The sequence below is a fragment of the Varanus komodoensis genome, unplaced genomic scaffold (genome assembly GCF_004798865.1).
Source record: "Varanus komodoensis strain SLA01 unplaced genomic scaffold, ASM479886v1 scaffold32, whole genome shotgun sequence".
NCBI classification, from domain to species: domain Eukaryota; kingdom Metazoa; phylum Chordata; class Lepidosauria; order Squamata; family Varanidae; genus Varanus; species Varanus komodoensis.
In genome coordinates, this window is record NW_025335798.1 from 15,812,451 (window position 1) to 15,834,506 (window position 22,056).

The 22,056-nt window shown below is 38.7% G+C and overlaps 1 protein-coding gene across 1 annotated transcript in view; it reads right to left on the reverse strand.

The window, feature by feature from the left end:
- The window catches only part of NCKAP5 (NCK associated protein 5), a 640,837-nt gene that overhangs the window by 59,158 nt on the left and 559,623 nt on the right, over positions 1–22,056 (reverse strand). The window contains exons 14-15 of the mRNA XM_044438433.1: positions 7,129–7,446; positions 1,804–1,943 (exon numbers count right to left, since the gene is read on the reverse strand). Of these exons, the coding sequence (XP_044294368.1) occupies positions 1,804–1,943; positions 7,129–7,446 (458 nt within the window). The remainder of the gene's footprint in view (positions 1–1,803; positions 1,944–7,128; positions 7,447–22,056) is intronic.

Below are 22,056 nucleotides of genomic sequence, written 5' to 3' on the forward strand. Positions count from 1 at the left end.
AAACTGGAAACTACTTCCAATTGTTGGGCTCCACCCATCTGGATGGGTCCCTCTGGAGAAGTGCTAATCACTGAGATCAATGCAAACCTTCGAACGGGATAGCTTTTCTATCCTGACGCGACTTCATGGGGTCAGGGACCAGACAGGACAATGGCTCACCCTCTTCTCTTTTCTCCCCTCTTGCCTCTTCCCTATCCTGTCTGTTTCCATGGTTTGTCTGAGAATGTGAGCCTGGCAACTTTGCAGTGGCCTCACCCTCCTCTACACCATCAATTCCCACACCACCACCTCCCTGTCTTCACGCTCCTCATCAGAAGAGTCCATGCAGCCATGACCTCAGAAAGCCCACCAAGAATAACTGCCCAGCGAACCCCCTACATACAGCATTGGTAATAGATACTGCTGATATTTTGATCTTAATTAAAGGCTCTAGAGTCCATGGTTCCAATTTTACTCTATTTTTTTACTAGAACAAAACACCTGATTGTAATCTAGTTCTTTTATTTCAAGTAAGAATGCCCATCTCTCTAAGATATGCCACACCTTCAGGATAAAACAAGATGTAATACAATAGACAAGTGGAACATTCTTGCTTTTTCTCTACTGCTGCCATAGGGGACTCTGAGTATGATTTGAGTAGTATCTGTGGTGTGCTGCCTTTGTAGGCTATTTTCCCAAGGAAAAAAATCAGTCTTTTTTTTAATTCTGTAGGACAACAGATTCTGTTTTTATAAACTTTTTCCCTTGCTGGGAAGAAAATAGCTTTGGGGGAGATAATTTTGATTGGGAAAATCAATCCATGGTAAAAGAAAGGCACCCTCACTATGTTTACCATTTTCTGATCAAACACAGAGCTTCCAACAGTTGCAGTAAGAGGGGGAAAAACATTGGGAGATGCTGGAACTATTAAATAAATCAACACATATTCAGAAACCAAAGGGGCATGAGATTCTAAAGTGTTTGGTGAGGGGGAGGGTGGAAGGAAAGCCTTATTTTTTAAGGTGACAGATGACTTGTCATTATGTCAAATTTTGCCCTGTAAAGTGTGAGATCTATAGTAATAATTGTGAGTTCTATAGTAATAATTGTGAGATATATATTAACATGTGAGATATTTAATAATAACAAAAATATAAAAACTTTCATTTATTTGTAAAGTATTTAAATTAAAGGGCAAAGTGCAAACAATTTATTATTGATGAAGAACATACATTAATACATTATTGCATGAAATGTGGTAATTGAGTGCAAGGATCTTCTTACTCACACACAATGTATTTAGCAATAAGTTGTTTACACCTTCCATTGTCAAAAAGCTAAGATATCCACTGTTGCAGAGTGATTAAAGGCTAGTGGACTAGGGAAAACTGGCCAAAAATGTCCACTTGCCATTAAGCTCACTGGCTGGCCTTGGGCCAGTCGCCAGTGCTAAGCATATCTGGAAGACAGGAAGTTACCCTAAAGTGAATCCAACCATTGAACAAAGTAGCTTGGTAGAGTCCCCTACACTGGCAGCAGGTTTTTTAGGGCTCAAGGTAGGCTGCCTTTCCCACTTGTACCTGAAGAAGCCAATGAGGGAACTTGAAACTTTCTGTTGTAAATTCTGTGCTCTACCAGTGAGCTGCAGCCTGTCCCAGTGCAACCCACATCACAGGATTCCTGTGGGATAAACAAAAAACAAAACAAACAAACAAAAAAAACCCACTCCAAATGCTGCATGACTTCCTTGTGGGATGAGCTAAGCCATACATTTGAGTAAGAAACAACTACATTTTACTGCCTGCTTCTTTTTTTCATCTGTACCTTGGGTTTAATAGCTTTTTTGCTGTTCCATTCTGGAAACAATTTCTTGTTGCCACTTTTTTCTTTTTCGGAATGCTCTGATGATGCAGAAGTGAGAGAAGTCTCCTCTGGTTCACTTTTTTTCAAGGAGTTCATTATTCCTGAACAACAGAAAGAAGTAAGAGATACTGAACATCAGCGTATAAAAAGCAGGGTTTCATTCATTTTCCAGGCAAGGGTGTGCTTCTTTCTTCTTTCTATTAAGTACTTCTATAAAAGGTAGTTTCACTTTAAAATGCAATATTTGAAATGGTTACCTAGCAGATACAGGAAAGGCTTCTGTTTGTTAGAGGAGCAAACAAATAGAAAGAGGAGGGAAATTGTGTCAAGGGGAACTGAATCAAGCACACAGGAATAATCCGAACTACATAATTAAATACCTAAGAAAATATTTCCGAATCTCTGAATCAGCATTAGCTTCCACATATACACATTTTCTATAAACAGGCAGACAAGATACCAAATACATTCCATACAATGGACATGTATACACAGGCTCACAGCTCTAACTTCAGTCACCATGTAATGATCCATGAGCCTAGATCAGCGCTGAAGCAACATGGAGCTGTATTTTTAGGATACCAAGGATCCTAAAGATGGCACGGGGTTAACTGCACTATGCCACACTCTTGCCTTCATGTGACATCTTTCTTTCCTCTTCTAACTGTTCCTTTGGGTTTCTAATGTGTTAAGGAAAGTACAGATAGGTTAGATGGCACAGTATACAATTACGGTAAATACATTTTTAAAAATGAGAAAAAGGCAGCAGCCTGGTAGACCTGAATAAAAATATCTCATCATATATGGTCTCAGCTGTGTCATTTCTTCCTTTTTTGAATTAGTACGCTGTAAAACAAGAGTATAAGAAAATTCATAGTACTTTGTAGGGTTCTCTCTCTCTGTACATTCTAGAGAACAGATGGCAGAGAGAGATGGGTCACATGATAAAATCTGAGAGGAAGAAAGCTGACCTCCCAATCTGCTGTATACTACTTTTTAAAAATTGCTTCAAGACAATTTAATTAAGAAACAAATTTAAGAAGTCTGGTGCAGCGAATATTAGCATTAAGATCAGAACAATCTTACTGCAACCAACTTCTTATGAAGCAATTCAGTGCTTGCAGTTTCTATTCAATTTGTTATAATGACAGTGTTTAATCATGGAGTCTACTCTATAGCACACTGCTGAATTGAGGTCACACATGTGGCTATCCAAGCATGTAGCATATAATCTATAAGTAAGATTTCTCTTCTGAATCTCCCTTAGTTGTGCTATTAATTAACAATACACTTATTTTTTAAAAAAGTGAATTAAAAATATCTTTTCTTTAGCTTTAATTTGAAATGAGCAGGAGTTTCCAATGAAGCATACAATGTGTGTTTGCATTCCATTATAACCACTGCAAAACTTCATTGGGAATATTGCATAATCAACTAAATTCCAAGCTGTTTAATTAGAAGGCTTCTCATAAACTCTGAAGAATCTTTAATGCAGGCTATTTACTCCTCTGCCCAATTTAAATATTGACATATTAGCAAAACATTCTTGGGTACTCTTGCAGCTGACTTCAGACTATGGTCTAATTAATGAATGTAGATATGTGGGTGAAGGTTTTTTTGCCACACTATTACATAAGCTGAACACATTAAGACAGCTTTTATCCCTCTTCATGCCCTTTTATGCAGCACCAGGAAGCCAGATCAGAACTGCCAAAGAGACACAGCACCACTTTATTTCCAACTTGCCCACCTGATAAAAAAAGTAGGAAGGTTTGTTCTCATCCTTAAATGAAAGTGATGGGAAGTCTACGGAAACTGTCAATGAGCTTGTTCACAGGTGAGTCAGGTGACTTTAAGGGCCGTGCTGATAGGAGTAAGTTTGTAAGTTTCCTGGATTCAGATTTGTGATCTTTATGCTTGGCTTTGGACATGAAATTGTAAGCTTCAGTTTAACTACAAGCTTTTTATCATACAATACTCATACTGCATTGCATGGCAAGCCTGATTTTTTTTTAAAATCCCAATTTAACTTTAAATGCCTGGTTTACTAAAGATGCTAATTTCCTATTTTAGCATTTACTAAAGATATCCTCAAATAATGGCTTCAACCCTTCATTATCAGTTTGTACAGGTAATAGGCCTATACTAGCTTATGTCCAGTGCTTGGATTATAGCTAAAGCAATGTTAGCCTTATTTAATTCATTATTTCTAGTATTTACTATTCCTGCTTGACACGTAGGAAAATAAGAAACAACAATTCTGATTTGCCCAAAGCCATATGGCCAATTTATATACAAGCTGGAATTTTACACATGTTTATCATTGGTTTGCTGTTCCTATCCATCACTGCATGTGTTAGACAAAGGCTTCAGAACTGCTTTCAGCCTGAGGGAAAAGCTATCCAGGCTGAAAAACCAGTAGTGGATGGGGAAAATGGAAAACTGGGTTGGAAAGAAAGCAAAAGGGGACAGTCCAGAATACCAGGATAACTTAGTTTAAAGTTCTTACTGTCATTAATTAAACCTTCAGAGAAGCATTTTGACCTCTTAGTGTGGAGGAAATATACAAAATATACAAAAATCAAAATGCAATCAATCCACTGGTCATTGAAGGAAAGGATGTGGGGCCAGGCAAAGAAACATCTGGGCAATCCTGAATGACCAGGTGGGGATCTCACAAGGGCCAGATTTGGCTCTTGGACCTAAGGCTCTGTACTCCTGAATTGGAAGATAAATGCTGCTGAATACAAGTAATATGTGTATATGGGAAAAGTGGAAATTGCTGGCCATGTCTGTCTTCATCCTACCAAATTCAGGAAAACAGTTTAATTTCCTGTTATCAAAATTATTACTGTCACATTCTATTTTCTTGTTCTCCAATTTATCCTTATCCTTCCTTTACCAGATCAGATTAGTCTAACTGCCCTGCACCCACAGAAATCATAATGTGCACAGCTTCGTGTTTCAACCTTCAAAATAATGCTTCTGATAACTCTGGCTGGAGATGCCACGCAGAGTAAATATGTGAAGCACAAATGTGAGATGGAAGCCCTCTTGCCAGCACTATGGCAATACAGCTGTGTCGTAAGAGAATGACAAGGAGGCTGTGGTTCACATAAGCTACCATGGGCAGGGTACCCACAGACGCCCTTCTGTAACATGACCCTGAAGCAGCCCACGGACCTGGGAGGTGTGCTGACCATACCAACAACCAACCCTCATCAAGTCTGGCTAACAGAATTTCCTACAAGTGGGGGCTGAGATATGGAATGAGGATTCACACGCACACACAACAAGCCACTTGCGACTATTTTGCAAGTCATTTTTAGCCAGCGTAGCTGAAAATGTTTGCAGAAAATGCACCTACAGAATGATTTATTTAAGGAATTTAAAATAAAGCTGAATCACTCTTTTGCTGAAGCCGTCTCTACCCTGCAGTACAGTTTGGTTGGTTGCTGCCTCCAGAGCCGAGTGTGGGTGTACATTGCGGTAATTAGGAAGAGGAGAGGATGCAAAAGGTCTATTGTTTAACTGGAGGGCCAGTCACATGATGTAGATTATAGTCAAAAGTAGTTCCAGGATATGGCATTCTGGGATTGGCTTTCCATTAAAGTGAATTGTATTGCTGCTTCGTTAAAGAGCTAAGCAGATGAAGAAGTGGAAGGAAGGCACAGAGAATGGCCTGAAGACAGATAATGAAGTTTTCCCAAGCTTGAAACCTGAAATCTATTCAGAAGCTGGAATAGGAAGAGGAAGAGCAAGGCAAAAATCTAATGGGTTCCTTTTGTAGGGAAAGCGCAATACATTTCTCACATTCCTGTTCCTATTTCCATAGTTATGCCAATGACTTGTCTGATGCTCTTCATCACGCTCAGTCTGCTGTCCCAGGGAAAAGTAGGGGAAAGGTGTGGCTTTCCCTTAATTATTTAGCATGACCGCCAATCCAAATATAGCAAAAGTAGACAACATAATAACAAAGGCAGGTGCTGCTGTATTATAAGCATTCATTTCAAATTTACCTCTATTTTCAGCTCTGGAATGCATAAATAATTCACAAACTAATAGCTCACTACATTAGAATTTGTACTAAGTTCATGGACATATAAGAAAAAAGACTCATAAGAAAATGCAGAATCGGGGCCTTAATCTAACATTTTTGTGTAGAATTATTGATTTACATATTTTATATATAAGGTCACATGTTCTGTCACTGCATTTCATCATTTCATGCTACTTGTATAGTGATGCATTTATAATTGGTGTTCATATTTATTAAAAACACATTTATTGCTTGACTGTTTCAAGCTTTATGTTTATTTCCTTGTGTCAGCAATTGCTTCAAGTATAAATGTTGCTGACCAGGTAGGAACCACTATGTTAGCCCTAGCTGATGTCTGAAGAAAATTTTCCTCTTGCTACTTACATGTGCACATAGTTTTGCACTGTTCTTGCTATGCCATACATTGCTAAACTCAAGAAAATACAATTAAACATTTCCGTGTTTTATTAAGCAGAATCATATTCTAAATTACCCTAATGTTACCATATCACAACACTGAGACATCTCAATAACTGAACATGACATGCAGTTTACTTGTTTTAAAAAGTTAAGTGTGGCATACGTCTATCCAGTGCAATCCCAATATGATGAAATGGTGAAATGGCTGTTATGTCACATGAGTTTCAAGCTCAGGGTCACCTTGATCAACCTCAAAAGGGCAACCTATTCCATACAGCCCATTGATGGAGATCATTGATGGGTAGCAACTGTTATATCCTAAAGCATTCATTTTAACCTGATAGCATGAGCATATCACGTGATAGGAATAATCAGTGGAATCATTCTTTGTCCTTGCAGGAAAACTGTGTGGTCACAGAAATCCAGTGTTCATCCTTAGTCCAAATGGGCAATGATACAGTGGTACAAGTAAGACAACTCGTCAGTTATATAGTAATGTATCTAAAGAAGAGTTTGAAAGCAAATGTTCTGACATTTCTGGAACCTCTTTGGTTTGATTTTGGTTGCAAAGTAACCTGCCTTTGGCTTTGACATTTTCTGTAGTATGATATAGAGCGATCTTTATGAAACAACACGTTAATGTTTTTGTAACAAATTTCAGCTTCAGTGTAGTCCCTAGCTTGTTAACCTTCTACAGTAACTTAAAGAATCTTTTCAGATGTACATTTCCCATGTCTTTTATCTAATGTCATTAGTAAAGGCCTCTGCTGACAGAAACATATATTGGGGCATAAAGAAACTCATTTCCAGAATAACTGTAATTTTACCTGTAGAAGCTGGTTTTGGAAGGCGACTGTGGGAAAATCGTATACCTTTAGCAGTCATGGTAGGATCTGATGCTGAATGAGACATTACGCTCTCCACAGATCCTTGGTTGTTCTTAGCTGTTGAAGGCACTTCTCGCTCAAGGGTTTTGGCTTTCTCGGAAGGAGCATGAGGAAAAGTTTGCTCAGGCAATGTGGCAATTTCCATTTCTAAATCCAGTCCTTGTTTAGAAACATGTCTTCCAGTTGAGCGGTTTCCTGAGTCTGGGAGAGGGAAGGTTCCTATCCCACTGTCCAGTGTCCTCATTTGGCAGCAGGATTCTAAAACAGAAGAATACTGTATAATTTAGAGAATCTGACGAAGATTTTAAAACTCTACAAGATCATCCAGAATTGCTTTTGAAGGGACAGAAGGGCTGCAGTGCAGTGAGAGAATGTATATTGCACCAGATCGTTAGCATTTTTATTTGAAATGCAGGGAAATGTCTTGGAAAATTATTTTCCATGAGTTTTCCAAGTGCTGGTCCAAAGCAACATTCTTTAACTTGGTAATGTCTAGATGTTTGGAATGACTCCTGACAGTTGGGATGATTCCAGAACTCCTGAGAGTTGTTTCCACTAGTGTGGGCTAATGAGCATTGAAGCCCAGAGGAAACTAGGTTGGGGAGGACTGGTCCATATAGACCAGATGGTTTGAATTTGTATAAGGCAAGCTTGTATCCTCAAAAAATATTTTGTACTTAAGAAGTATTCTGATTAAGGTATTCTGCCCAACTGGTTTATTCATTATTATTCTTTTAAATAAGAAAAGCACACGAATGCTCAAGAAGAATTAACAAACACTACAAAATTAATCAGAGCATTTAAAAGCTTCATAGCTAATCTCCATCTGTGTAAATAAGCCAAATGCATTATAAAAGACCCAACTCATAATCTTCTCAAGCAAAGTGCTTAAGTGTGTGGTAGATTTCAGTTCAATCTGGAGTATTATTTTATACAAAGCCCAAAGACAAATATCATAGGCAAGATGGTGCCTTTTGTTGCAGTCTTCGCTCTTAGTTCCTGGGGGACTGTCATAATAGCATTTTGCTTTTATTGTGTAGACTCCACATACTGCCTTAGGGCCACTTCATCCATAACAGGGTGATATTAGGCCCATTATCTTTAGAGAAGATATTTCAGTTCAAAATGATTAGCTGTTGACAGTGATAATGTAAGTTATTTTTATGCATGCCAATAAGCTAAATAAGAAGGTATCAATCTTGGATATTTGGGAAATTGGAAGGAAACATACTAGTTATTGCAAGGCTCAAGCCTGAAGGTTCTAAATGATTTGAGAAGCACTAGCTGTTATCCCCTGGTTTAGGAGACACTGGGCTAAAGAGTTCCAAATAATCAAATCTTAGGGTAGAATATGAATATTGAGTTAAATAACTAGTCTATTTCAGGACCACATCTATCTAGCCAATCATCTATCCAGCTATCTAGGGCAAAAGAAAGACATACAGAACTGCAACAATAAATAAAAAAGAAGTTACAGGTAAACTTGTATTCTAGCTATTATTAATTTTAAATGGGATTTGCTTGGGTAGCACAAGTTACTAGATTCAAAAATAATATTAAGAAAACATGGAATCATTGGGTGGTGATATTTGCTTATACTTGGCAACCACAGCCATTCGGTATCACACATGTGTGCACCTAATGTGGCATCTATAACATCCCCATAAAAAAAGATAAAGGTTTCCCCATGACATTAAGTCCAGTCGTGTCTGACCCAAGGTGGCAGTGCTCACTTCTGTTTCAAGGAGCCAGAGTTGTCTGCAGACAATTTCTGTGGTCATGTGGCTGGCATGACTAAATGCCAAAGCACACAGAATGCTGCTACCTTCCTACCGAATTAGTACCTATTTATCAACTCACATTTGCATGTTTTTGAACTTCTAGGCTGGCAGGAGCTTGGGAAAAGCAACAGGAGCTATCCCCATAGTTTCAACCAAATCCATACATGCTCACTTCATGGCCTGATTGAAATGCATTGACTGGCATTGCAGATTGAAGTCAAGAAGGTGAGCTTCTGCTTCAGATTTTGTTTTGGCTTAATTTTACTTGTTTGTTTGTAACTAGGGCAGTTACATCTTAGACAAGTTATAATTGACTCTAAGACAGGGGTCTCAAACTCGCGGCCCAATTCCTGGGACGGGTGGGGCACGGGGGAGGGGCCCTGCGACCTTCAAAGTGCCAGTGGCACCCGGGCCGGCCTCCGGATGAGCAGCCCACCACCACCGCACTGGTGGAATACTTGATGCGGCCCAGCCTCACCCAGACTCTATTTCCAGTGGCCCCCAGGTAAGTTGAGTTTGAGACCCCTGTTCTATGACATAATACTCCAAGTTTTCCCTCTGAAATAACAGTTTTACTGCCCATAGCATCTCTCTCTGTCCCTCTCTCTCTCTCTCTCTCTCTCTCTCTCTCTCTCTCTCTCTCTCTCTCATACACACATTTTAATATGCAATACAAAAACAACCAAACCACATTGTAAGAAAACAAGCAAAAGGGAAAAAGAAAAAATGCAATATTGGAATAGTATTTAAGAAAAAAAAAGATCCATGGCATGGTTACATGTATATACCCCTATATTTTTATACACACACACACACACGCACGCACGCGCACGCACGCACACACCTATGTATTAGTACATAATAGAACATACTACCATTATCAAAATTATTTATTCATTTAAAACTTTTGTAGATCGTCCCATTACCGAAGTTGTTGGATGCTTTAACAGTACAAAATGTAAGAAAAGAAAAAGAAACAGAATCCTAAAATTTAGCAATAATAAAACCCCAATTAAAATGGTCGTCTTAAAACATTGGGAAAAGAATTATGCTTGGAGAAAGGCACCCCAGACCATTTGTAGTTTAAGCCTTAAGGGTTACCTTTAAAAGTAAAATGTTTCACTAAGTCCTCCATTAAATTGTGTTATCACAGGTGTCTGTTTATCCTTCCATTTTTGTAATATTAGTCTTTTAGCTGCCAAAGGGCACATAAAATCAATTTATGCTGACCTTGTGTTAAATTCCAAGAGATAAGTAGGTAATTCAAAAGAACATGTATATCCTTATATAGTAGAGAACTTTCCAACACAAGATTTATATGAATTATTATATCCTCCCAAAAGGAAGCTTCCATTGGGCATTGCCAAAGCATATGGAGAAGAGAAGTATTAGCAGTATTATACTTCCAACAGCTGGTCAATTTAATCAAACCTTTATCAAAAAGGTGCTGGGGCATCAATATACTTGAAACATGATTTTTTTTCTAAATTAAATGTAGGCTTAGATCCAAAATCCCTTGTGAAATAGATACTAATGAAGCAATCAATTGGTTGGACAGTATAATGTTTTCCAGTTCATTATTCCATTCTTGCCTGACACCTGGTATGTCATATGTATTCACTGATATTAAATATTTACAAACATAAACTGTAGGCCAATGCAGGTTTTATCCATGATCTATAGTTGCAAAAACAGCAGCTCTGATGTTGTGAAAGTAGCAAGATCCAACCTAGATTCTTAGAAAACTTTGAGTTGCACATATTGCCATGCAGCCAAGGCTGACAATTTACATTTAGCCTGCAAAGCAGAGAAGGGCAAAAAATTATCATCAGGTCTGTCAGAGGCACAGTATTTAGTTGTCTATGGAAAGAGTTCAGTGCACTCCACTTGGGAAGAGGATCCAAAAGTGAAGATTCCAAAACAACCAGGGAGAGGAATCTAATTTAATTAAAAAAAAAAAAAAACCAAAATATTGTACAAGACAACAAATAGGTTGACTAATGAAAGGTTAAGGAGGCCAAATACACCCTCTTTAATTGAAAGTTACATTTTATAAAGGTTACTTGTGGCAGAGGGGAGCCTCATAAAAATTATGAAATGAAAAATCAAGCTTTTGATAATGCTTGGCAGATATTAATAAATGGATACCACATAAAACATAAATTTAGCTTAATCATTTGTTAGATGTTGCTTAGAACAAGAACTTCCAGATTAGTACACTGAGCACAGAGCTGAAATCACAAATTAGGTAACAGGCATCTAAGTTAGATTGTAGCACCTAAGTATACCTGTGTGTGGTTTGGATTGGCAGTGTTAGTACTAATGGTTGCCTACAAACACCATTTTAAACTTTGTATCTACTTTTTTCAACAGTTGCATGGGTTTTTCACTGTTTAGTAAACCAATATTTGACATCTTCTCGTTACAAATAGGTGCCACATTGCTATTTTCTACAGTTCATGCAGTTTCAAAATTAGGTATTCTGAAAAAAGTGGATTGGATCCAATTGTGTCTTATACAAATGCATAGGCAGCTCCCATTGCATAAGAGAGACCCAACATAATTTTGTCAAATTTCCCCACTGGAAGTTCCTATGGTGTTTGTTTATTTATTTAGTTTATTCATCTGACTTATATCCCAGCTTTTCCTCTTTTAAAGAATTTAATGCAGCTTATGTCATTCTCTCCCCGCTGCTCTCAATCTTGTCCCCACAACAGGTTGTGTTAAGAGTAGGCTGGGCTGAGAGTCTGTGACTGGCTGACTTGGCTCCATGGCTGGCTGGCGACTAGAACCCATATTGCCTGAGTCTTAGTTCCACACTTTGAACCACTACACCACACTGGCTCTCAACACATCATTACAAAGGGCCTCTTGACCTTCAGGAGCCTTTTTTGGTAAGGCACAGGGAGCAGCCAAGAAAACCCTGTTCTGAGCAGGGTACTCTGGATCTAGCCCAATATTTCTAACTTTTTTTCATGGAAATCCAATGAAATGACTTGTTTTCTCTGAAAGCACTGATCAAGGAAAAGATTTTGGAGCAGTACTTCCAAATGTTTAGCAGAAAGAGGGAATGGTTGGCACAAAAGAATTGATGCTGCTTTAGAGTCACACTCTACAAACTATGGAATACATCCATGTGATGCACTGAGATAACAAAAAGAATTGCAAGCTTATATCATATCATCAACACACATTTTGGGAGAGTTATGATGGTGTGAGAAACAGTGGCTTCTGTGAATCATTAGGACAATCTGTTTGCTACAGACAGGGAGTCACATTCAGGGTTCAACTCTTCCTTCATAGTAGACTCTCTAAAAAAATGATGTATAGAAAAGGCAACACTGAAGAATAAGAGAAATGGGTTCCTAGGTATGTCCTGTCACTTGTCTCTGACAGTAACAAGCAACTTTTTAATGTTACCCTTGGTATTTTAGTTTGACAACAACAATCACTGTAACAAAAAAAGGTATTGTGTCCCTAGAGGGGAAGGCAGGGTTAAGTCCTGCAGAGCGCAGGTGACAACCTCAAGACCACGCCAACATCCAGGCTGGGCCAAGGGAGGGTAAGAAAAACATCTAATGGTCTGAAACTTCCCAAGGACAGAGACTGTCCCATACTTTGTTGATGAATTCCACCTGGAGGCCCAGGAGATGACACTCCATGGAATTAACAGTTCTGATTGCTGGGGGATGGGGATAAGAGAAGGGCTCTCAAACCAGCAAGTAGTTCCTTCTTTCTGAGAGAGACATCTTGCTGCTGGTCTGCCCACCTGTGCTTCAATTAGCTACTTCCAAGAAAGCTTGTTAAGTATTCTGCTTGTTATTAGCTGGTTTTATTATTTTAGGTCAGGGCATGTAAAGGCTTGAGATTTGGTGTCTGAATTTTCAACCTGTAATCTGTATACTGCTATCCACTTTCTCCCTTTCTTTTCCTCTTTGTGTGCATGCATTTGTGTTCCTGAATGTGTACCCTTGTGTGGAGGTTAAATCTTTGAGAGCGTTGTGGGGACAAGGTTTTCTTCCCCTGGAGACTGCAAGGAAATGGGGACTCCTGGGCAGTCGCAGCATGGGTGGGCACTTTATCACTACAGTCACTTCCAAAAGAGAACCTTTGCAACCAAAATATATGTGGTTAACCATAATTACATTTAAGATAAAAACTAAAGAAAAGAAAACTGTACTAATTGGTTAGTTTGAAATTATAAATTGCATCTGGGTCCAGCATTCATTATATCAAAAGTGCTCTTGAAGTGCAAATATTCTAAGAGTCCCAGTGAACCTCACAGAATTATAGAATTGGAAGGGGCCTCTAGGCCTCTGAGTCCAACCTTCTGTTCAGTGTGAGAACCCATTTTCAAGCATCCCTAGCAGCTTTCTGCTCCAGTGGTGAAGAACCCACCTTCTGTCGGACAGATTGGTTCTACTGTCTGATCACTCTGAAATTAGGAAGTTATTCTGCATATACTTCTCACTGAAATCTGTAGGACCGGCTTATGAGTACAAGAACCATTTTTAAACACATTTCACTGAATATGTGGACTGGAGTGAAAAGGATTATCCTATATGCATTTAATGTTTCCTGCGATTCTAACCCAACTAGTATGTGGAAATTTGTGAAAGGGGCTAAAGCAAAGCAGAATTCCTTGCTATTTTCACACAAAGATGGTTCTCCTGGGGGAGAAGGATAAATGAAGAATGTACCTATGCACAGAACATGTGACCAGTACCAAAATCAAGGCATACACACTTCATTAAAATCTATTGAAGCACTTAATGTATTTGTCTTTGTTCACATGAACACAGCCTCTGTCACTTTGTGTCAGGAACTAGTATCTCTAAATAGCATTTAAAGGATCGTAATGGCAATTTACATGTTGCTTAAAAAGTAAATACCCAAGAGACAGATTTAGCAGTGGTGGTTTAAATCTGAGCAAAATTTAGGCTAAATGTCTGATGACATCTCCGGATAGCAAGCTCTTTAAAGCCGTGGCAGATTTCCCCAAGGGAAAAGTTAGAGGTTCCACTGCTTGGGCAATTTCAAATTAGGCTGAATAAAAGAATTCAGAATATACTGTTACAAGCAATCTTGTATTAGCTGATAATACTCGATATAGCCTAAGAAATCCTTTCCCTTTCAATTTACACTTCTGTATATTGAAGTTTTTGTAATAGTCTTCATTTGTTATTTACTCTTGTCACAGTAATCACAGTTTTCAAATTCTGTTCTACCATACTGTAAATCTTTAAAAAATGGCTAGTATTTTTCCACACAAACATGGTTTGCTATGGAGACAATGGCACTGCCATTGAGACATATTTTGCATTCACCCCATTATTGACCTACTCAATTTGTTCCTATATTTAACTCTTATTACAGTTTGAGTGGTTCTCATACACTAAGTTCAAAGGGTGAATAAAGCCTTCTTTTGCCTTCTAAGTCACACTGAATTCAGTTACTCTTTTCCTAGAAAAGGTATGTAGGGTACCCAGCAGATCATGGCAGAGTAATCATTTTAAAACATTATCATTTCCAATTATCAGTCTCTTTCTTCATAACTTCTCCAATGGAAATGGGTCTTTCCCCCTATTTTTGGTCCACTAGTAAACATATTTAAGCAACATGTGCAATTGGCATGAGAATATAAAACTACAGATGGTGGAGCAGATCTCTTTATTTGTCTGCCCTTTCCATTCTCAGAAATGCTAAAACAAGTGAAAAAAAATATATTTCTGCCAAATCAATGTCAGTTTTCAAGTGGATTATTTCGGCTGAGCTACAGCACCATTTGATTTAATTAATCAATGTTGAAACAGTTGTTTTGAAAGCCAAATGGATATATAAAGCACCTTTGATAAAAACCAATACATTGTGAAAAATCTTAAAACATTACTTTAGAGGAAGCACTCATTGTTTAAGTTGGCATCTGTGATGCAGACCACCTCTTCAGATGATAAATGAGACTGCATGTTTAACTTTGTAATGCAGTGGAGCCTCTGAACTTCAGTCACTGGCCATGGGTGCCCGATTCTCTGCACAACCACAGCAGAGGAAACTACTGACCTGATCCTTAAAGCAGCATCTTACAGATGCCAGAAGGAATACTGCAGCTTCTTAGAGCAGGACTGGGTGATAATAGGACCAATCAGTTCCTCTCTGGCTTTACGTAGCAGCTCTGCCTGGGAACCTTGGTCAAACACTAGCCAGCTGCTAGTCCTAAAAGACCTTCAGAAATGTATTTACAAAGTAATATATGCATCTTTATATATCTTAAATTTATCTCCCTTATTTTATATATTTTATTACTTATTAAATTAATCTTGTCTCATTTGTTAACCAGAATTAAGTTTTCTTTATTCCTGCAGGTGTCTGAACAGTTTCTTCCTGGTGCAACCAAGAATGCTAAGTTGTTGTTGTTGTTAGTCGCGAAGTCGTGTCCGACCCATCGCGACCCCATGGACAACATTCCTCCAGGCCCTTCTGTCCTCCACCATCCCCTGGAGTCCACTTAAACTCATACCAACTACTTCAGTGACTCCATCCAGCCACCTCATCCTCTGCTGTCCCCTTCTTCTTCTGCCATCTATTGTTCCCAGCATTAGGCTCTTCTCCAGGGAGTCCCTCCTTCTCATTAGGTGGCCAAAGTATTTGAGTTTCATCTTCAGTATCTGGCCTTCTAAAGAATGCTAACAGATTGCTGCAAATATATGTCCAGATAGGCAGAGTTCACGTGAGCCAAAGGTTATACATACAAACTTTCTTAAAGCTCTTAAAGGAGCTTTAAGGTGCGCTTAGCTGTTTGGAAAGGAAGCAGGTTGTGTGTATGTGTGTATCTATGTGTTCTCCTCCTCTTGTCCAACAGCTATTTTTCAGTATAAAATAAATGAATGTATTAAAACATTCTGAAAAGATTAAAGGTGCTCGCACACGGTTATATTGTTCACATAATTAGTGTAGCTGGAATATGTTGCCTTTTTCCATATATTTCAAACAAAAGGTTTATGACAGGAATAAGTGTGCAAGGAAGTGGTCAGCCACCATGCATGTTGCTCTGGTAAATTTTTGCTGATTGTGAACATTCCCCAACATCTTGTATTGGCTTGTCTTAGCCATGATAATTGTCATCTTGAGCCTTCTACATACTTGGGAGAAGGATGTGGAGATGCTGAATTCATAGGCTGCCCCACTCAGGGCAATAAACATCTGCACAGAGGACTGTGGCTTCCATTGGACTGCATGGAGAACTAGATGCAGGCATCAGTTCCTTTTCCCAGTCATGTACACAATTAGCAGTTTGTAATCCTCTTGAACTCAATGGGACATTTCTGAGTAGACTGCAGTGTAGACCATAAAGTTACAAATTATTACTTATGTATTCAGTGAAACAATTAAGCCATTTCATTCACATTCACACTGCAAACTCAATGGTTGTCTTGTTTTTAGTGCCTTATTTCCGATTTAGGTGAATGCAATATGGCTGGCAAAAACAGCCTCATTTTTCTACCCTTAAGCAAGTCCCATTTGAATATGATGTTCTCAGTCCTCCGTAAGCAAGCACAGCATTAGGCTGCTAACCAATTTACCTTGAATTAAATTCTGGTTTAAAAAGACAACTTGCTTACATAGAGCCCAGTGATTACTCTATTAAAATGCCAAAAACCATTCAATTCCACACATACATTGCCTGATATGAGGCAGGTGCATGTCTTCACTAGGTGCCCTTCGAGGAAGTGTTTTAGTAAATACCGCCTCTCTTAGGCAGCAGACTCCAATCTGAGTAGACAGAAATCCAGGAGATGGCAATCCCCAAGCACAATGCTCCAAGGTGTTATTTATGATAATACAGTTAATTATTATAATGAATGCTTGTGTGTGAACTCCAATTGATTTTTCCCTTGCTGATCAATTGTCCTTGATAGACAAAAAGGCTTTTCATACCTCTTATAAGCTTGTGTGCACGCGCATGTGCAACTGCTTTAACTTTCATTGAACACTATATAGACTTTATGACATTCAGTGGTTTTTCTTAATGCTATTTTTATGATGGCCTAATATTTTGAGGAATAAATCATTTAATAGGCAGTCTCGTTAATAAGGAATGAAATTAAGGAACTGAAACTTGTTCATGCTGGTTTTTAGAACAAGTTTCAATAGATTTACAGGCTTCTTTTTCTTTTTCAGGGCACAAGTTTACCACCCCCAGACCAGATGATGGTCTACGCTCTGATTCTGAAGTTGACTGTATCTAAGCAAGAAGCTGCAGTCGGTAACAAGTGGTAATCATTTAAACCCAACATTCAAATACTGATTTGATAAGTCCTTGTTATAAGCCTCGGAAATATAAAAGCTAGTTTGAGGTTTTTCACACATTTCTTTATGTGTTCTGGTTGGTTGCCAATTAATAGTTATACACACACTGTACATGGCATTATTTAGGGTTTAACAGTGTGCTATTATAGCTGAGTGGTATATTTTTGTATGAAAGGTCCCGAGTGCCTGGTCTGTCCAGCAAGGGTCTGGAGACTCTAGTTTAAAACTTTGGGCAGCTACTGCCAGCCACTGTAAACAAAGTGAGCTAGATAGACCTTTAGTTTGGCTCACTATAAGGCAGTTTGTCTTGTATGGTTTACTTATAGCTAAAGCTCACAGGGCAATGCGCAAACATCCTATGCTGGTATAGAACTCCAGATGTGGGGAAAGACCTGGAAGGACCCCTGGAGAAAATCTGGGGGTTCATAAGGGCTGCTGGAAGTGGAAGAGAGCAGAATCTAGTAGTGGTACAATGAATCTAGGTCACTATCTAAAGTGATCAGCACATATTTTGCCTATATTGAGGTGAATGAGTTCCCTGGCCTATTAAACACCCATAATTCTTTTTGCACCAAACAACTGGACTCTTTCAAGAATGGCTACATACTATAATAAAGTAAAAGCCAGTGGGTATTAGGACTAATTAGAGCTTCTCTTTGTTTCATGCAGTTTATAGTAGATATACAACCTAAGATTTAATATTAAGATCTAAAGTAGTATCCCTGACTTGTTTATATGTTCTCTTTAGTTTAAACAGGGTTTTAAAAAAACCCACAAAGTTAAAACTTACAGAATCACTAGAACAGGAAGTGGCTAAAACCGCAACAGCACATAGAAAAATAATGCATTTGTAAGCATAGAAAAAGCAATAATAACTTGAAGGCCACAGTCCTAATCATACTTACAATACTTACAACGCTGTTAGTTTCACTGAATGCAGTTATACTGACTCACAAAAACTGTGGTTAGAATTAGGTCATTTGTAGCTCAATAAACAGTATCCATCTCTACCTCACAAATATGGAACCTAGTAAACCCAATCCCTTTCCATTTTGGGAACAAGTGATATAAAAACTATAGTTGTCCAACATTCAAATTGTGAAATTTCTATGATTTCGCTGACGTCTGCCACAGTGTACATAGACAAAGCCATCTTTCTTTGTCAGGAATTAGACATATTCCTGATGACATTATTTATGACATCATCTGCAGGTAACTAAACCCTGAAATTTTCTGGAATATTGATTTTTATCATTCAATATTAAGCTACTCAGAAATATAAGTAGAAAAGTAAAATGAATGGCCAAACAATGAAATCAATCCACAATGTTATTCTGTTTTACATAGAGGAGAAACAGCTAAACTGCATGCCACAGTAATGCTGTAGAAAAATTGGCAATTCAACAAGTGCTATGTATACTATCTTGTAGAAGCAGAAAGCAATTATTTGTCTTCACTAGACTGTGACGAAGAGTAACCTGACATTATTTAGAAGATACTAATGCATGCAATAGAGTTAGTATTCAAGGATAGGATTTTATATAATCTTTAAGTTACATACGGAGTTCTTACAAACATACACACCTCAAGTGAACCCTTTTTGAAAAAAATGTTAACTGCATCTATCAATTATATTTCCAGTTCTTAGAACATCCAGTCCAGTCATCCCCATAAATGATGACCATTTCCTATTACATAATATTTCATTAATATTATTTTCTGATAAACTTTATAGCCAAACTTTATAGTTCTAAAACCATTACCAGAAAAAACAAGAAAAAACGAAAATATCCCAAGTCAGGGGTGGGCTACCTTTTTGAGGTAGACTTGAATGGGCTACACAGGTAGCTGGGATTGATGGTAGATGAAACCAGGGCACATACACACTTGCTCACATAACTACCATGCTGGATCAGACCAAAGGACTTTTTAGTCCAGCGTTCCATTCATACAGGGCAACTTACTACCTGTAGCAAGCTCACAGGTAAGGCTTGCAAGCAACAACACTCTCCAAATCTCATTCCTCAGCAGAGGTATGACACCTGTGAACCAGAATTCGATATACAATAGTAAGGGAGAAAAAATGTACCCCTATCCACTTTCATCATACCTGGTATAATGTTGTACACCTCTCTTATGTCTCTCCTTACTAGCTACTTTTTAAAGCTAAATAAATGTTGTAACTTTTCCTCAAAGAAGTTGCTCCATCCCTGTGATTTTCGTTGTCTTTTTTTCAGCGCAACAGCATCCTATTTTGGGTGGTAAGACCAAAACTGTGCACAGTATTCCATGTGAGATTGAACTATAGATTTGTATAAGGATAAGAGTCACAGACTTATTTTAAATTCCTTTTCTAATTATGCCCAGCATGGAATTTGCCTTTTTGATAGCAACCACAGAATAGTTTGACATTTTTATTGAGCTGTCCATAATCCAAGAATGCTTTCTTCCACTACCATCTCTGATCCCATCCCCTAAACTCATGCCCACAAACATTCCCATTGAGCAACAGGATCATAACTACATGTGCGCTTGTATGTGCACTGCTGAGGTTACAACTTTTTTATCATCCTATGTTAAAACAGGCAGTGGAGTTTAGTATTAGAACTTAATTGTACCTGGCCTTTCCATTGTTTTAATAGCACGTAAGTACCATACACATGCACACAAACTATCCTGATTCATGCAAAATAGCTGTTTGCTATTAGCTGCCCTAAAACATGGATCTTAATCAGGTTTGCTGGTGGGGAAGGAATGTGTTGTGTGGCTGTTTTCTCTTATGGTAAATGCTTATTATCATTGAGTCCAGACTCAGCTACAGTACAGTGGTACCTTGGCTCACGAACTAATCCATTCCAGGACGCCAAGTTAAATTTCCCCATAAGGTTCAATGTAAATAAGGTTAATCCGTTCTGTAACCATTTTTTTTTAATCAGAAAAATGTGAAGCAAAGTGACGACAACAAAGATTGTGGCCATCTCACCCCGAGCACAAGCGCGGCCATCTCCCCGCCCCGACCGAGATCGCGCCTGTTATCCCTGCACGTGCCTGTCATCCCGGCGTGCTGGGGTTGGGGGGGGCGGGGGACAGACGGGTGCGATCGCGGGTGCACTGGGGAGGAAGAGACAGGCACAAGAGGGGCATGCTGGGGAAGGGAGAGACAGGCGCGAACAGGGTGCGCTGGGGGAGGGAGAGATGGGCATGATCTTGGCAATCTCTCCCCCTGCCCCCAGTACGATCATGGCCATCACCCCACTCGGGGCGGGGGGGAGATGGCCACGATCGTGCTGGTTGGTGGGGGAGGGGGACTGGCTGAGATTGCGCCCGTCTTTCCTGCAGGAGCGCGCCCGTGATCACGCATGCCTTCCCTGCACAAAAGCAACTTCTAACACGGTCACCTCCCCACTCAATATATCCCAAACTTAAGTGACTGCCACATGCAACCAACCATGCTGTCTGTGACCCACAAACGTTCTTATCTACCCAGTATTATTCCCTATAACTTCGTTCCACACAGGTTCTAAGCTATGCAAAAGAGGAGAATCCAACTAATGTTATATTTAAACAAGTGTGGTGGCGCAAATGGGTATGTGATCATTGTGTAACTGCTTTGTGCAACTTAATTGCATATTCTGCTTGTACAACTGAAAGATTTGGTGGAGCCCTGCAAGTCATATCTGAGTTTTTGAATGACAGTGCTAGATACTACACAACACCCACACACACACACACCAGCCCAGGAAACTATGCATCTGATAAAAACCTACAAGAGCTTATGCTGCAATATATTAACTGGGATTTAAGGTTCCACAGCACTGCCTTTCAGAATCAAGCAAAAATCCCTTCCAACAGCAAGCACATATGCAGCTTTGAAGAATACTATATTTTTTGGCCCTACTCTATAAAAAAAATGTCAATTTGTAGAATAATGTAAATTGTCTGTTCTTGTATAAGCAGAATGCCAGAAGAATATTTCAAAGGAGAGAAAGGGTAGAGGCCAGCTATCCCATTAATCTTGCTTCTATGGAATTATATGCTTTGCCTTTAACTATTTAAGAGCCAACATTTTTGATATAAAGTAGTTAGAACACCGTTTATCATCCTTTTATTTCCTGGTTGTTTTGTATGCATTTGTTGTTTATTTATTTGTTATTTTTATAGTAGGTAAAACTTTGTTTATCATCCTTTAATTTCCTGGCTCTTTCATATTCGTTGTCTACTTGTTATTTTTCTTTTTATAAAATACCTTGAAATCACTGATTAAAATCTCTGTGTGTTCATCTGTGTGGGTGCATGTGCACACATATGCATGCACCTATACACCCCCAAGTGTATATACAGTACATATACTGTATCCGTAAGATACATAAAATACTACTTTCTGCTTTTTCTTTTCAAAGGAAAAGGAGTTTTCACTAAGCTCCTTTTGTGGAGTTTTCACTAAGCTCTGTAACTAGGAACCGTTTCTTAAAATAAAAGAATGGTATTCAGATTCACAACTCTGTTTACATCAATATTCCTGTTACATTTCATTCTTCCAGTATTTCCTTCAGAATCATAAAGTGGTGACTATAAAGAATGATGTCTTTACATATACCCGTGCGTGTGCACATGCTTGTTAGGTGTAATTCATTAAAAAAAAAAAAAGGTTGTCTCTAGGATGCGTAAAAGGGGGAAAACGTTCCTATGGAAGTGTCAGAAAATGTGTGCTTATGTGTAGCATTGAGCACACATAAGTGATTGCTGAAAAAGCTGATCTACTGCCATTCTTCTTCTCAAA